This window comes from Cyprinus carpio, chromosome A10 (assembly GCF_018340385.1).
Source record: "Cyprinus carpio isolate SPL01 chromosome A10, ASM1834038v1, whole genome shotgun sequence".
Classification (NCBI taxonomy): Eukaryota; Metazoa; Chordata; class Actinopteri; order Cypriniformes; family Cyprinidae; genus Cyprinus; species Cyprinus carpio.
In genome coordinates this window covers 19,751,673-19,767,373 of record NC_056581.1, presented here as the reverse complement: position 1 = coordinate 19,767,373, position 15,701 = coordinate 19,751,673, and the positions used below count along the sequence as shown (strand labels likewise).

At 37.8% G+C, this 15,701-nt stretch overlaps 1 protein-coding gene across 1 annotated transcript; it reads right to left on the bottom strand.

The window, feature by feature from the left end:
- Nucleotides 1-5,345: 5,345 nt before the first annotated feature.
- LOC109097321 (myelin protein zero-like 1 like) lies at nt 5,346-15,078 on the bottom strand. Its single transcript, XM_019110945.2, has 6 exons — nt 14,663-15,078; nt 13,810-13,970; nt 13,521-13,734; nt 11,599-11,728; nt 10,033-10,138; nt 5,346-7,447 (listed from the first exon to the last, which is right to left on the bottom strand). The coding sequence occupies exons 1-6, from the start codon at nt 14,733-14,735 to the stop codon at nt 7,352-7,354; spliced, it is 780 nt and encodes a 259-aa protein (XP_018966490.1). The 5' UTR covers nt 14,736-15,078; the 3' UTR covers nt 5,346-7,351.
- Between the last annotated feature and the right edge of the window lie 623 nt (nt 15,079-15,701).

The following is a 15,701-nucleotide window of genomic DNA, read 5'->3' as shown; positions in this document are numbered from 1 at the left end:
ACTCATTCTTTTGATCAAAATTAGTTGAGTGACTAAATATTTAATTTATATTAGCTCTGATATTAGCATAACATCACACTGTTATTATTTGAACGATGGTTTTGATCCTGTATGTTTGTGAATTCATGAAAGCTCATTTTCATAAAAATGTTACATTTAAATAATTTATGATAAAAAAAACTTTTAAATAAAATATTTAGATTTTTTTTTATTTCTTTTTACGTTAGTATTTTTGTCAACTTTTAGGGCCAAGCTATAAAAAAATAAATAAAACCATCTTGAGATTAAAGTCATTATAATGCAAGATTAAACTCGTTAAATTTCAAGGAAAAAGTCCAAAAAAAAAAATGTTGAGAATAAACTCATTAAATTCCGAGAAAAAAGTCCAAATAAATTGCTGAGAATAAACACACTCGTGTTAAATTAATGTTAAATTTCATTAAAAATGTCTAAATAAAATGTTGGAAATTTAATCCTTAAATTTTGAGAATAAAGTCGTTGTGTTTCGAGGAAAAACTCATTACATTTCAAGAAAATAGGTAATTTAAATGTTGAGAATAGATTCATTATATTACGAGAAAAAGTCGTGTTTCGAGAAAATCATAAAATTTCGAGAAAAAAGGTCAAAATAAATAGTTGAAAATAAACTCATTAAATTATGAGAAAAAAGTCAAAATAAATTGCTGAGAATAAACACTCGTGTGATGTTCATCTGATCTGGTTGGAGAGTGTTAGCGAGCGTCTGCAGTGTCGCGGGTCGTAGAGAGCGATGCTCGTGGATGAAGCGATGCGCTCGACCAGAGTTCAAATCCGCCTTTTGCTGAACTCACTATTCTTCTTTTTTTCATCACATATCACTTCGGATGCTTTTTACACTAAGTGAAAACAGTGATATATTCTATTTACACTAAGTGACAACGGCAGCATTTTTAGCGGTGTGCTATTTACACTAAGTGAAAATAGCGATTCTGTTTACACTCTTGTAAAAGTAGCAGTTTTTTTTAAATCTCGTTAAATCATTTCCCCTTTCTCAAATCTAGCCAATCTCAGATGCCTGTCTTTGTGACGTCCCACAGACAGGCCCCTCCCACAACTATTTGATTGACAGTATGTTTGTTTTCAGCACAGACTGGACTGGCGTCTTATCTTAGCTCCGCCCCCTGAGTGACTGTCATCAGTCTGCCATTGTCCACCAGAGCAATGTAGACAAGAATGACTAGTAAGTGACTGAGGTGTTCTGTTGTTGGATGTCATAATGAACGCAGCAGTCGTCATCTGAAGACGCAGTGGATAACGTTTGTTTCTGAAGAGAATGCGGCTCTGATCTATATTAATGCGTTTATGTTCGTGCGAATCATTCGTGATCCAGCTTCACCAACAGAAGCAGTGAGTGTAAGGTTTTAATGAATCTTTGCAAATCACCTTTCCTAATAATGTGCTAATTAACAAGTTTCACAATGAATGCTGCTAAAGTAAACAGTCCCTCAGAGAGCAGCTCGGAAGAGAGGGGCGGAGCCAGCAGAGCTCATTAACATTTAAAGGAACATGCACTAAAACAGCTTGCTCTGAAAAGAGCTGTTTCCGACAGGGTAAAAGGGTGTTTTTTACACTACCATTGAGAAATTTTAACTAAACTATGTTACAGACTTTTTATTAAGACCCTAAAGAATCATATCAACTTGTGAAAAATGGACATCCGATGACCCCTTTATCAGGATACAATAATAACAGTGTAAATGATTTCAATTAAAATGGTACAAAGTCCTCCCTAGAGCTTACTAACCTAAACCCACCCAATTAATACATCATTCATTACATATTTGTTGCAATTGATTTCCACTTTTCCGAAGTGATATGTGATGAAAAAAAGAAGACGCGCGAGTTCAGCAAAAGGCGGATTTGAACTCTGGTCGAGCGCATCGCTTCATCCACGAGCATCGCTCTCTACGAACCGCGACACTGCAGACGCTCGCTAACACTCTCCAACCAGATCAGATGAACATGACACGAGTGTTTTATTCTCAACAATTTACTTTGACTTTATTCTGATAATTTAATGAGTTTATTTTCAACTATTTATTTTGACCTTTTTTCTTGAAATTTAATGATTTTCTCGAAACAACTTTTTCTCGTAATTTAATGAGTCTATTCTCAACATTTAAATTACTATTTTTCTTGAAATGTAACGAGTTTTTCCTTGAAACACAATGATTTTATTCTCAAAATTTTATGATTACATTTTCAACATTTTATTTCTACATTTTTAATGAAATTTAACAAGTTTAATCTAGTATTATAATGACTTTAATCTCGAGATGGTTTTATTATTTTGTTATTGCTTGGCCCTTATCCTCTTCCGTAGTGAACTGAACGTGAATGTGTTGTTAAATTAATGACAGTAAATTTTTTGCTAAAAAAATTATAGAATAAAACAATCAAAATAAAACATTATTTAAATAAAATATTTCAATGTTTATTTATTTTTTATATAATTTTTTTATTTTTTAGTATTTTATATATATATATATATATTTCTATTCAGAGAACCATGAACATGTGTGTTCATAAATGACAGAAAAATTACAATCAAGTAAATATATAAGCTCAAACTGGTTGACAAACATTTCTTTTTTAATTTATAGGTAAAATTTTATACAAAGTCTGCTATGAATGCTGAGCTTGTGTCCAGTCAGATCTGTAAACACATGGTTTCCAGAGAAAGACTAAGACAATACATTAAACACATATTTCAAATTCTTCCACTGAGCTTCCTTTGAAAATAAGCAGGACTTTAGGTTAAGGTCAAGTAGAATGCAGTATGGCATGTTTCAGTGGCTCAGATTACAGATGAATCAGTAGATCTTCTTCTGAGGAAGGACACTGGAGCGGCTGTAATGTGGACGAAGAGCTTTGCGTCCCTGCGTTTGTTTGCAGTCTCATTAAATCACTTCCACTTCGGACTAACTCTAGATAACATTCTTCCCTGACACAAATTCTTTCATCCACTGAGAGTAAATGTTTGTCATATTTGAGTTATGTGTTTCTTTAAACGCTTTTAAGAATAAAGAGATTGAGTGTATAGCACAGCTGATATGGAAAGATGAAGTGCAGATGGTCATTCAAAATGGAAACAAAAACAAACCTGCTTTCATTCTAAATTTGGATTTCAGCCAAATTCAGCTGAAGAGTTTATCCCCTGATGAGTCTGGAGTAATTGTGCAGATTATTTCCCAGTAACCCATTACTATGGAAGCTTGTTTCCACTACAGAATAAAAAGATTAAAAGACAATTGTGACTTATCTCACAATTCCTGCTTTTTTCATCAGAATTGCGAGACACAAACTTGCAATTGCAGAACATCAATTCTGACTTTTCTTGCAACTATAAATTATATCTCGCAATTCTGATTTTTCTTGCAATCACAAGGATACAGGTGCTTCTCAATGAATTAGAATGTCGTGGAAAAGTTAATTTATTTCAGTGATTCAACTCAAATTGTGAAACTCGTGTATTAAATAAATTCAGTGCACACAGACTGAAGTAGTTTAAGTCTTTGGTTCTTTTAATTGTGATGATTTTGGCTCACATTTAACAAAAACCCACCAATTCACATCTCAACAAATCAGAATATGGTGACATGCCAATCAGCTAATCAACTCAAAACACCTGCAAAGGTTTCCTGAAGCTTCAGAATGTTCTCTCAGTTTGGTTCACTAGACTACACAATCATGGGGAAGACTGCTGATCTGACAGCTGTCCAGAAGACAATCACTGACACCCTTCACAAGGAGGGTAAGACACAAACATTCATTGCCAAAGAAGCTGGCTGTTCACAGAGTGCTGTATCCAAGCATGCTAACAGAAAGTTGAGTGGAAGGAAAAAGTGTGGAAGAAAAAGATGCACAACCAACCGAGAGAACCGCAGCCTTATGAGGATTGTCAAGCAAAATCAATTCAAGAATTTGAGTGAACTTCACAAGGAATGGACTGAGGCTGGGGTCAAGGCATCAAGAGCACCACACACAGACGTGTCGAGGAATATGGCTACAGTTGTCGTATTCCTCTTGTTAAGCCACTCCTGAGGCGTCTTACCTGGACTAAGGAGAAGAAGAACTGCACTGTTGCCCAGTGGTCCAAAGTCCTCTTTTCAGATGAGAGCAAGTTTTGTATTTCATTTGGAAACCAAGGTCCTAGAATCTGGAGGAAGGGTGGAGAAGCTCATAGCCCAAGCTGCTTGACGTCCAGTGTTAAGTTTCCACAGTCTGTGATGATTTGGGGTGCAATGTCATCTGCTGGTGTTGCTCCATTGTGTTTTTTGAAAACCAAAGACACTGCACCCGTTTACCAAGAAATCTTGGAGCACTTCATGCTTCCTTCTGCTGACCAGCTTTCTGAAGATGCTGATTTCATTTTCCAGCAGGATTTGGCACCTGCCCAAACTGCCAAAAACACCAAAAGTTGGTTAAATGACCATGGTGTTGGTGTGCTTGACTGGCCAGCAAACTCTCCAGACCTGAACCCCAGAGAGAATCTATGGAGTATTGTCAAGAGGAAAATGAGAAACAAGAGACCAAACAATGCAGATGAGCTGAAGGCCACTGTCAAAGAAACCTGGGCTTCATACCACCTCAGCAGTGCCACAAACTGATCACCTCCATGCCACGCCGAACTGAGGCAGTAATTAAAGCAAAAGGAGCCCCAACCAAGTATTGAGTACATGTACAGTAAATGAACATACTCTCCAGAAGGACAACAATTCATTAAAAATGTCTTCTGAAGTATTCTAATTTGTTGATACTGAGAGTCAATTGATGGGTTTTTGTTAAATGTGAGCCAAAATTATCACAATTAAAAGAACCAAAGACTTAAACTGCTTCAGTCTGTGTGAACTGAATTTATTTAATACATGAGTTTCACAATTTGAGTTGAATTACTAAAATAAATGAACTTTTTCACAACATTTTCATTTATTGACATTCTAATTTATCTCAGAGAGCTTTTGTATGCACCTGTATATGTCACAATTATAGCTTTTGCATATCTTGCAATTCTAGTTTTTTATTTCACAATTCAGATTTTTTCTTATATTCCTCCATTCTAACTTTGTCTCGCAATTCGTACATTTTTTCTCGTATTCACAAACTCTTTTTTATTCTTGCGGGTTAATGTCAACTCAGATTTTGTAACTCGAAACTGTGAGTCTATATCACAACTCTGAGAAAAAAGTAAGAGTTGCGAGATAAAAGAAGTCACAATTACCTTTATTGTTTTTTCTTCAGTGGTGTAAACAAGCTTCTGTACAGTACACAGTCAGACACACAAACACACATAACAGGCGCTTTAATTCAGTTTGATATATTTTTATATATGTATGTATAAAATTAGACAGATATGACTGTGTTCATATACAAAAAGCAAATAAAACAAGAAAACACAGGAAGTGTGAAACAGGCATTAGTCGATGAAGGCACTCTCATCCACAGTGTTCCAGTTAACATGATCATGTGACGCAATAGTGCTGCAGTCTGAATCAGAAACAGCGCAGGATTTGCAACCGCAGTAACAGAATCAAACCAGTACCGACAGGCATCATGGAATGTGCAGTACAAAAAATAATCGTCATCTAGGCAAAAAACAAAATAAAACAGGACTCCAGCATCAGAAACGCAAAGGAATGATCCGTCAATCACAGCACATTTTGGTCTCAATAGTGTTCAAAAGTGTCAGAAATAAAAACAAAACTTAAGTTATGACACATGAAATGTACATAAGAAGATTTTTTGTAAAAACTTAAGACTTAAAAGTGGAGTGTTTGAACTCAAATGGCAGACATGCATTAAATGCAGAACATACAGTCGAGTTGACTAAACTATCACTGAAGACTAGGAATTTCTACACACCTATGCTAACAGGATTAGTGCGGTCTTGTTAACAAGCTAACTAGTCTAACCATTGAGACGTGCAAACAGTCCTCCTCCGTTTGGCAGCTTCTGGAGTGTTTTGGAGTGTGTCTTCTTGCATCATTGACAAACTCTTTTCCCGTTTGACACTGTAAAGCTGCTTTGACACAACCAGTACTGTATAATACTGGACTGTAGTGTACTTGATCTGACAGTGGTTAGAACGTCAGTTACATGCAGACGCAGCCAGACCGGCGCAGACGCTGCAGTCGATCTCACGAACGCATGCGGATCACGTCTCACCACACAAACTGGAGTCTCACATCCAAACATTCTACTTCTCTTTGGGACAATTAATGTAAAAAAACACAATAACATCACAATGCAAATTCTCATAATGCAAAAATAATATGTAATGTAAATTTAAAGTATTTATACATAATGGCATTTTGAAATGTTGATTAAAAACTATTACAGTTATGAAATCGAGGGTTCTTAATTATCTTTACGGGATGTGTGTGAATGCACACACAGATTCTGGAAAATCACTAAATCAAACGATCCTTGGACAAATCACAGGACACATTATCGGTGTATTTTCCAGAATTTCTTTGTGAAAGAGCCTCTGGTCTAATAGGCTTCATTTTCTCTTCACAAAACAAATTTTGATTTGGTGGTGAAATGTGCATAAAAATAGATTCTTGACCATTTAAAAATAAAAATAATTCTCATGATCAATATGCAAAATATATTACTTAAATTGAAAAATATTTATGTTTTTTTTTTCGTTAATTAAAAAAAAATGTATTACAGTAATATTATAATTTAATGCAGTAATGAGAATATAATTTCTTTGTTTGATTGATTTTGTGGTGAAATGTGACATGGATGCTTACAAAAAAATATAAAAAGTAACTTGGTCATTAACTTAAGAAAATAATAATTGATATTAATGACAAAGCAAAAATTGGCACACTTTCCCATAAAATCTCATGATCATTATGTAAAATCAAAATATATTACTTCAATGGCAAAATATTCATGCATCATGATAGTACTTATGTTGATTTAAATGTAACAAAAAACAGTATTTTTGAATTTAATACAGTAAAAGAGTACTGTACTCCAGTAATGAGGATCTAATGAGACTTTCTGCATTCATGAGGATTGGGGGTGATCGTATCATGACAATAACGTCATAAAAAAAAACATTCTCTCTATGCAACGTCTATATAGTTTGAGTGGTGAGACGTGTGAGATCCGTCATCTACAGCTGCGTTATTTTATTCTAGAAACTCACATTGACATAAAAACAGACACAGAAACAGAAGAAAGAGTCTGTGGTCACGTGCCGTCATCAGTCCAGTACTAACCCACCCGTCTGACCGATCACGCCAGTCTCACAGGACCTCTGAATGACGTGAAGAAGAGATGCACATGCCGAGGCGCTCTAGTTCTTGCGGATGTCTGCGTACACCACCGGCTCCATCTTGTGGAAGGAGTTCTTGCTGCCGGAGTGATCGAGCTGGGCGTAAATCACCGGCCCCTGGACAGAGACACACACACAGTGAGAGAGAAGCACGTGCCTGACACACAAACACACACACAGATACCCGCATGAGCGGCACTCTTCAGCAGAGCGTGAACCTTTGAGTTTACACAATGACAGCAGATGGTGATCGCTCAAGCTCCACATAACAGAAAACACAGCGCAAACGCCAATATGCCTGCTTTCACGGGAAATGTGTTGCGTGTCAACAACTCACTCAGATTAAAGACAAAAACCTGTTCCCCCCCATTCAACAACAAAAAATACTATTATCACTCAAAATATTATTTGTTTTAATACAAATTACCAAAGAAATATATTGCTATTGTATTGTAAAGAATATTTAATGATGCTAATAATTAATATTATTACTCATTTTATTTAATAAAACAGTAAAATTAATAATAATATTTATATAATATTTCTAAATTAACAAAAATTGACGATCCATTTCTGTAGTGACAATAAGACTAATTATTTTACAGAATTATTAAATTCAACTCAAATCAATTTCAAGCAACACTCACTTCACAAACATAAATGTAAATTAATTTCTTTAAAAACAATGATGTTTCAGGGACCTTTAACAGGCTTCCCTAATGAGTCTGATGTCTAATGACAGTCATGAAGTTCGATGAAACTTTTTTTTAAAGGAATAAAGTCACATTTATGTTTGTAGAGTGAGTGTTGCACTATTTTCTAGAATAGAATTATTTTTAAAAATTGTCATTTACAATTATTGTTGTTGAGTCTTTCCAGTTGGTGTCACTGTTGTGAGTATTTGAAGTGTTTGAATCCTAATTTAATTATTGTGTAAATTAAACTAATAACTGAGCAGATACTGCATCTGGAATCTCAGTGAGAAACCTGTGTGTGTAGACATATATGCTTGAAGGGACAGTTCACCCAAAACTCAGCGTCATCATTTACTCACGCTCATGTCGTTCCAAACCTGTATGAGCTGCTTTCTTATGTTGAACAGTAAAGATATTTTGAAGATGGTAATCAAACAGTTGGTGGTTCCCATTGACTGTTTGATCACCAGCAATCTTCAAAATATCTTCTTTTATGTTCAACATAAGAAAGCAGCTCATACAGGTTTGGAACGACATGAGCGTGAGTAAATGATGACGGTGAGTTTTGGGTGGACTATCTCTTTAAGTGAATAACAAATAAGTTTGAATTCAGAGGCTGCATTCATGACAGGCTGAACACGTCGTGACAGGTTGTGAAGCTTGTTTAGTTTTCAGACTGTTGAATATCACTTTTACAAACGTTACTGCCGCTGGTCACAGCTAACAACACTCGCTTCAGCCTCACAGCATGCAGCCACTGAACTGGGACAGTTCTTCTGTTCATTCCAGACAGAAACATTCAGAGACACAGTCACACACCCAAGACATGAGGCTGAAAACATACTGAACACAGCATCAATACTGAGGGGAACACACACACACACACACACACACGCACACACACTCGCTCACACTCACACACACTCACACACACTCGCTCACACACACACACTCGCTCGCTCACACACACACACACTCACTCACTCGCTCACACTCACACGCTCTCGCATCGCTCAACACACACACACACACTCGCTCGCTCACACTCACTCGCTCACACTTACACACACACACACACTCGCTCACACTCGCTCACACTCGCACACGCTGGCTCACACTCGCACACGCTGGCTCACACTCACACACGCTCGCACTCACACTCGCTCGCACTCACACTCACACACGCTCGCACTCACACTCACACACGCTCGCACTCACACTCACACACGCTCGCACTCGCTCACACACACTCGCTCACACACACTCGCTCGCACTCACACTCGCTCGCACTCCTCGCTCGCACTCACACTCGCTCGCACTCACACTCGCTCGCACTCACACTCGCTCGCACTCACACACTCGCTCGCACTCACACTCGCTCGCACTCACACTCGCTCGCACTCACACTCGCTCGCACTCACACTCGCTCGCACTCACACTCGCTCGCACTCACACTCGCTCGCACTCACACTCGCTCGCACTCACACACGCTCGCACTCCACACTCACGCACTCACACTCACACTCACACACGCTCGCACTCGCTCACACACACTCGCTCACACACACTCGCTCACACACGCTCGCACTCACTCGCACTCACACACGCTCGCACTCACACACGCTCTCGCTCACACTCACTCGCTCACACTCACACACACTCGCTCACACTCACACTCGCTCACACTCACACCACTCGCTCACACTCACACTCGCTCACACTCACACTCGCTCACACTCACTCGCTCACACTCGTCACATCACACTCGCTCACTCACACTCGCTCACACTCATACTCCCTCACACTTACACATACACACACTCACTCGCTCACACTCACACACAAACTCACACTCGCTCACACTTACACACACACACTCGCTCACACTCGCTCACACACTCACTCACTCACACACACACATTCACACTCACACTCACACACGCGCGCGCACACACACACTCACTCTCACACACACACACACACACACAGGCTGTGGGAGGCTCGTACCTGTACGGGGGCGGAGGGGCTGGAGCAGCGCGAGTTGTCGTTGCTAGACTCCGCTTTCTTCCCCACCCGAGTGTTCTGTGAGCTCACACTCTCTAACGAGGTGCAGCTACACACACACACACACAGAGATGGACGCAAACACAAATGAGATGAGAGATGACAAGCAATATGATACAAACGCCGCAACACCAGCTGCTCGGATCAAAACACACACGGACCTCAGACGGATGAGATGACACACACACACACACACAGACAGAACTGAGCTAACGACACAAATAACACACCAAACACACCATACAAAAATCAATACTCTACTCCCTCATATTTCACACACAAGCAGCAGAAATACGCACCACATCATGTTCTGCTTAGAGCAAATAAAGGATGTTTCATCATGTTTCACAGAAGGTGTGTTCACTTACTCTTTTCACCAAATGAATTTAATCCAATTTGAGATTCAGAAAGCTGTTTGCATGAACCCTAACCACTGAGATCTGCTTCTGTGTTCTGAACAAAACTTCAGCACACACACAGTGCTGCATTCAGAACCAGATAAAACCACTACCAATGTCAACAAGAGCATGAACACTGTCTGTGCCTTGACAAAGCTCTAAAAACAAGAGATTTTTAACAAATATTTAGTAAATATTCAGTCTCTTCCACTGAACAGTTATTAAAAGACATAAATAAACCAACGCATGTTTACACTGTGACGTTATTTTCATGTCAATAAAACACATTTAACCCTGTAGATTAATGACAATGATGAGTCTTAGACTACTGCCAGAATTATTATTAACTAAAAACTAAAAGCAAAACCATAAAAAAGAAAAAAAAGTTTGTTATAATAAGTTGTCTTACTTAAATCATTATAAATTCACAACAGCACCACTAATAAAATTTTACAACATAAATAATAGTGTGTTTTACACATTAAAGTACTGTTCTTGAGGAATTTGAGGAAAATGTGTTTGTTCTCATGATAATAAGGTCACACTGAAAAACCTTGGTAACACTTTACAATACGAACTAATTAGTTAACATCAGTTAACTAACATTAACACTGAGGAATTAAATTTTTTACTTCATGAGTGAATCTTTGCTAACATTAAAATACTGTTTAGTTCCTGATAGCATTATATAATATACAAGCATACATTTTGTTATTAATGATATAACTATATTAAATATTAAAATTAACATTAACTAGGACTAATAATTGCTTAAGTCGTGTTAGTTCATGTTAACTAAAGTAGGTAACTAAAGTAGGTTAACAAATGAAAGCTTATTGTAAAGTGCGCCTCAAATGCGCTTGATTTATTTTGTTCTGCTTTGTTCTGTGGTGAAATATGAGCCGGAGATGTTTGTGAGCTTCATCTGTTCAGAGTTGAACTCGTGGAGCGGTTCACCGTGTTCAGACCGAGTCGTCCGTGTTCACGTCAGTCCAACACAGAGTCTGGTTTAGTGTCAAATCAGTCGTCATGCTCCATGCACACGAGAGTTAACGGGTTAACCCACACCATCACGACCCACCGACACGGTTCATCGATCACACACACGTACCCTTCGTAGACGTGACTGTGCTCCCGTCGTCTGATGATCAGGTAGGTGACCACAGCGATGATGATGATGCCGATGACGGCTCCGATCACGCCGCCCACGATCACCGCCGCGCTGGTCTGAGGAAGAGCCTCTGAACACAGAGAAACACGCTCACTGTGAGCCCAAAGCTGTGATCCAATCATCTAAATATATACACTGTGTTCACTTACACGTGAGCAGCTCTGGATCTGGTGTTTCACAGTAAATGATCAGTTTTCCATCAAAACAGAAGTTGGTTTAAATATGAGTACTGTTAATGTAAATCAATAACATTATTTTTCTTAAATATGCAACTTTTCTCTGTAAAGCTGTTTTGACGTTATATGTATTGTTAAACTGCTATACTAATAAACCTGAATTTAATTTTTACAGCACTATAAAAAAAAACTTTAAAGAAATCTCACTATTTCTGTTTCACTTTTTTGTTTTTTAGTAATCTTTAATAGTTTTATTTAGAAACAATAATAATCATTTTTAATAGACATATTAATACAGATATTATTTTCCAGATAATAAGAGTATAATTTGCAACTGCATCGTTAAAAGAAAGTCGCGTGACGCATGTTATTAAATTCAGAAATGATGTAAAATATCTCTAAATCAAATGTTTATATACACTATGGTAGCATTCGTTATAAACAGCACTATTGAGACCAGACTTATAAACCGATTTGTTTAAAGCGAAGCTGAAAGTGAAACCACCGTTGCAGAACCCAAATGTTTCATCATTCATGACCCTAACCTATAGCTATTAAACTATTATTTATTTTATAAAAAAGGCATTGTAGTTCACTCATGTCCAGATAACCACATCCAACACAAACCAAAAGTCTGGGATCAGTGAGACTTGTACAGTTTTAAAGAAGTCTCTTCTGCTCATTAAGGCTGCATTTATTTGATCAAAAATACAGAAAAAAAACAGTAATCTTGTAAAATGTTATTAGAATATAAAATAATGATTTCTAATTTAATATAGTTTAAAGTGTAATGTATTTCTGTGATGTGCAGCTGTATTTTCAGCATCATTCCTCCAGTCTTCAGTGTCACATGATCTTCAGAAATCATGAAAATATAATGATTTAATATTAGAGTTATCAATGTTGGCAACGATACTTTTTAACAATTTAACACATCCCTGCTGAATAAAAGTTCTTTGATGAATTAAGAGTAACAAAAGAACAGCATTTATTCAAATGGGTTATTATTGTTAGCTAAAATGACAACTAAAATTTAAAAAGTTAATTAAAATAAATGTTTACAAAAAAAAAAAAAGAAAGAAAAAAAAAAAAAAAAAAAAAAAGAATAAAAATGTACTGACCACAAACTTCTGAACTGTAGTGTATATTGATAGAAATGATTTTTATTTTAAATAAACGCTCTTCTTTTGAATTTTTTATTCATCAAAGAATCCTGAAAAAAGTATCACAGCTTCCAAAAAAAATATGAAGCAGCACTGATAACAAATCATCATATTAGAATGATTTCTGAAGATCATGTGACACTGAAGACTGGAGTAATGATGCTGAAAATACAGCTGCACATCACAGAAATAAATTACACTTTAACAGAGATTCACACAGAAAACAGCTGTTTTAAATTGAAAAAACTTTTTGCAAGATTACTGTTTTTTTTTCAGTATTTTTGATCAAATAAATGCAGCCTAAACTATTGACTGGAAGTGTATATAAACATGACAAAATGTGTATCTCAAACCTCGATGTAAGTCACAGGATATTTCAGATGATAAAAATGTGTGACTTATTCCAGACGGCAAAACTGTGCAGCCTCACAAACAAGCTGAGAAAACCCGGAATTTTTAAAATCACAAATTATTCACAGTTAGTTTTTTTCACTGTACGTCGGAGCACGTGCCGCCCGCTCACCTTTCATGACCACCCTGACTTTAATGAAGGACATCTGTCCGGAGATGTCCGGAGGGTTCTTCACGTCGCAGCTGAACGTCCCGTTGTCCTTGAACTGCATCTGGATCACGCGGATCGACCCGTCCTTCTTGTTCATGTCTCCGGCCCATTCCACACGGGACTTAAACTGCGGCACGGAGCCCGGAAACTGCTTCCCAGCGGTGTAATAGAAGATCTGCAGAAGAGACACACACGTGCTGATCACATGCTGACCGACACAACACACGGACAACACGTGAACAGCTCTTACTGAAGTGAACGCTCCGGCTTCTCCCTCCGGAAGGAAAGACCAGGTGACGGACGCCGAGCTGCTGATCACTTCTCTAGACTTGAAGCTGCAGGACAGAGTCGCCGTGGTCCCGTTCTCCACAAACACCTCGCCCGGAGTGAACACGTCTATCGCTGACACGCCTGAAACACAGATACACGTCACACTAACACACATGATCTCCATCACAGCAAACTAGACAGGGTTACTTCAATCAAGACCAGAGTATTACCGCGGTACTCCATCTTTAGTTAGAGTTATCTCTTTAAATACAGAGATACAGGACAAGTTAAACAGAGAGTGTAGTAGATGTTATTTAAGAATGTACACCATCTGCTCATTTAAATACAAGTAATATAATAACGAATTCAGATGTTTATTTGAGTCTGTATTGTTCGTTTCTAATGTTAGCTCAAGGCTGATCGTTCAGGTTTGATTAAACTTATTATTAAACATTAACAATATCAGGACTACGTGATTGAATATATAAAAGAAGACGTAAACCCTGGTTTGTAGACGTTGTTAATCGATCAGAAGCTGTTTTCGTGTAAATATGAGGGAGGCTAATGTGCTAACAGAACAATACGAGCTAAACTTCCTGATTTGAGAAACACGTTAAACACTCGCACGCTGTATTTGTTTGCGTCACCTGCTTCAGAACATGATGTTAATACAACACGAGAGCTGTTCTTTCTGGTTTCAGCTCATGTGGTGTTATTATTAAACCAGCAGATAGATTATAGCGTGAACTGGAGCTAGCGGGTTAGCATGGTTAGCAGCGCTAACGCTCACAGATGAGATCAGAACGCCTCAGAGGAATACAAACACATCTTACCTGCGAAAACAAACACCGCGGAGACACACAATACAACATGATTGTGTGTGAAACTCGGAAGCCTTATTTCCATCCTTTAGATTTTCATTAAATATCGTCCGTGTTCCGGAGCCTCGGCGTTTATTTACTAGTGATGTCCGGTTCGCGAACGAATCGTTCGATTCAATAGTCCGGTCGAACCGATTCACCAAACCGGACTGAATCGTTCAAAACAGTTCGTATCGAGTCAGCGCTGATCCACAGTTTTCTAAAGTTTCTCACTTTTAGACATGCCTTGCGACTCGAAATGAACCACTATCCCGGAGTATATGATACTCCTGTTATACTCCAACAGCACTGAAACACACAGCAGAGCGAGAGAACCGACGAGCACGAGCAGCTGAACTACAGCGGTTCTCGAGTCACCGGTACACTGAACCGAGAACCGTTTCTCTCGGACACGTTCGACTTACTGAGAACCGATGAGCTGGAGGTACTGAGCATGCGTGGAGCTGAAACTGAGGCTGTGCTGATATTAACCCTGAAAAGGACAAAGCTTGGTCTCTTTTTAAAGAAGACACATAGCAGATTATTGCTGAAGTGAAAGCATTTAAAAAAAAAAAAGAAAGTATAAAAAAGTTTAAGTTTACTGTAAATATATTTTGGTATACTAATTGTTTTTATTAAATATAAAATACATATTTAATAAAATATGTTGCACTCTAAAGTTGCTATAAAGTCAAAGCTGTATAACCGATTTATGTTCCAAATTTGAAGTTGATATCACAAAAATTGTGGTTCCGGTGAGATTTTGTTTGAGCGCTATACCAAAAACCACCACTGGGTGTCACCCAAACTCTACTGAATTCTTCTAATGCAGTTTTCTGTCACAAATCATTCATTTTATTACAAAACAGTCACCAAATATGGAATCTTGATTGTCAGACCTTTCCAACAATGTGTTTTGTCAAGATTACAAAAAGATTTGTTTTTCTAAAACACAAGCCAGAAAGCCACTCAGTCTATCTGTATGTTTTATATCTTGATTTATACTCCTAAA

Coding starts and splice junctions, on each gene's coding strand:
- LOC109097321 (XM_019110945.2), bottom strand. CDS start 14,735: ATGGAAATAAGGCTTCCGAGTTTCACACACAATCATGTTGTATTGTGT. Junction 11,729..13,520: donor AGTCAGGGTGGTCATGAAAG/GTGAGCGGGCGG, acceptor CTCTGTGTTCAG/AGGCTCTTCCTCAGACCAGC. Junction 7,448..10,032: donor GCCCCTCCGCCCCCGTACAG/GTACGAGCCTCC, acceptor GTCTCTGTCCAG/GGGCCGGTGATTTACGCCCA.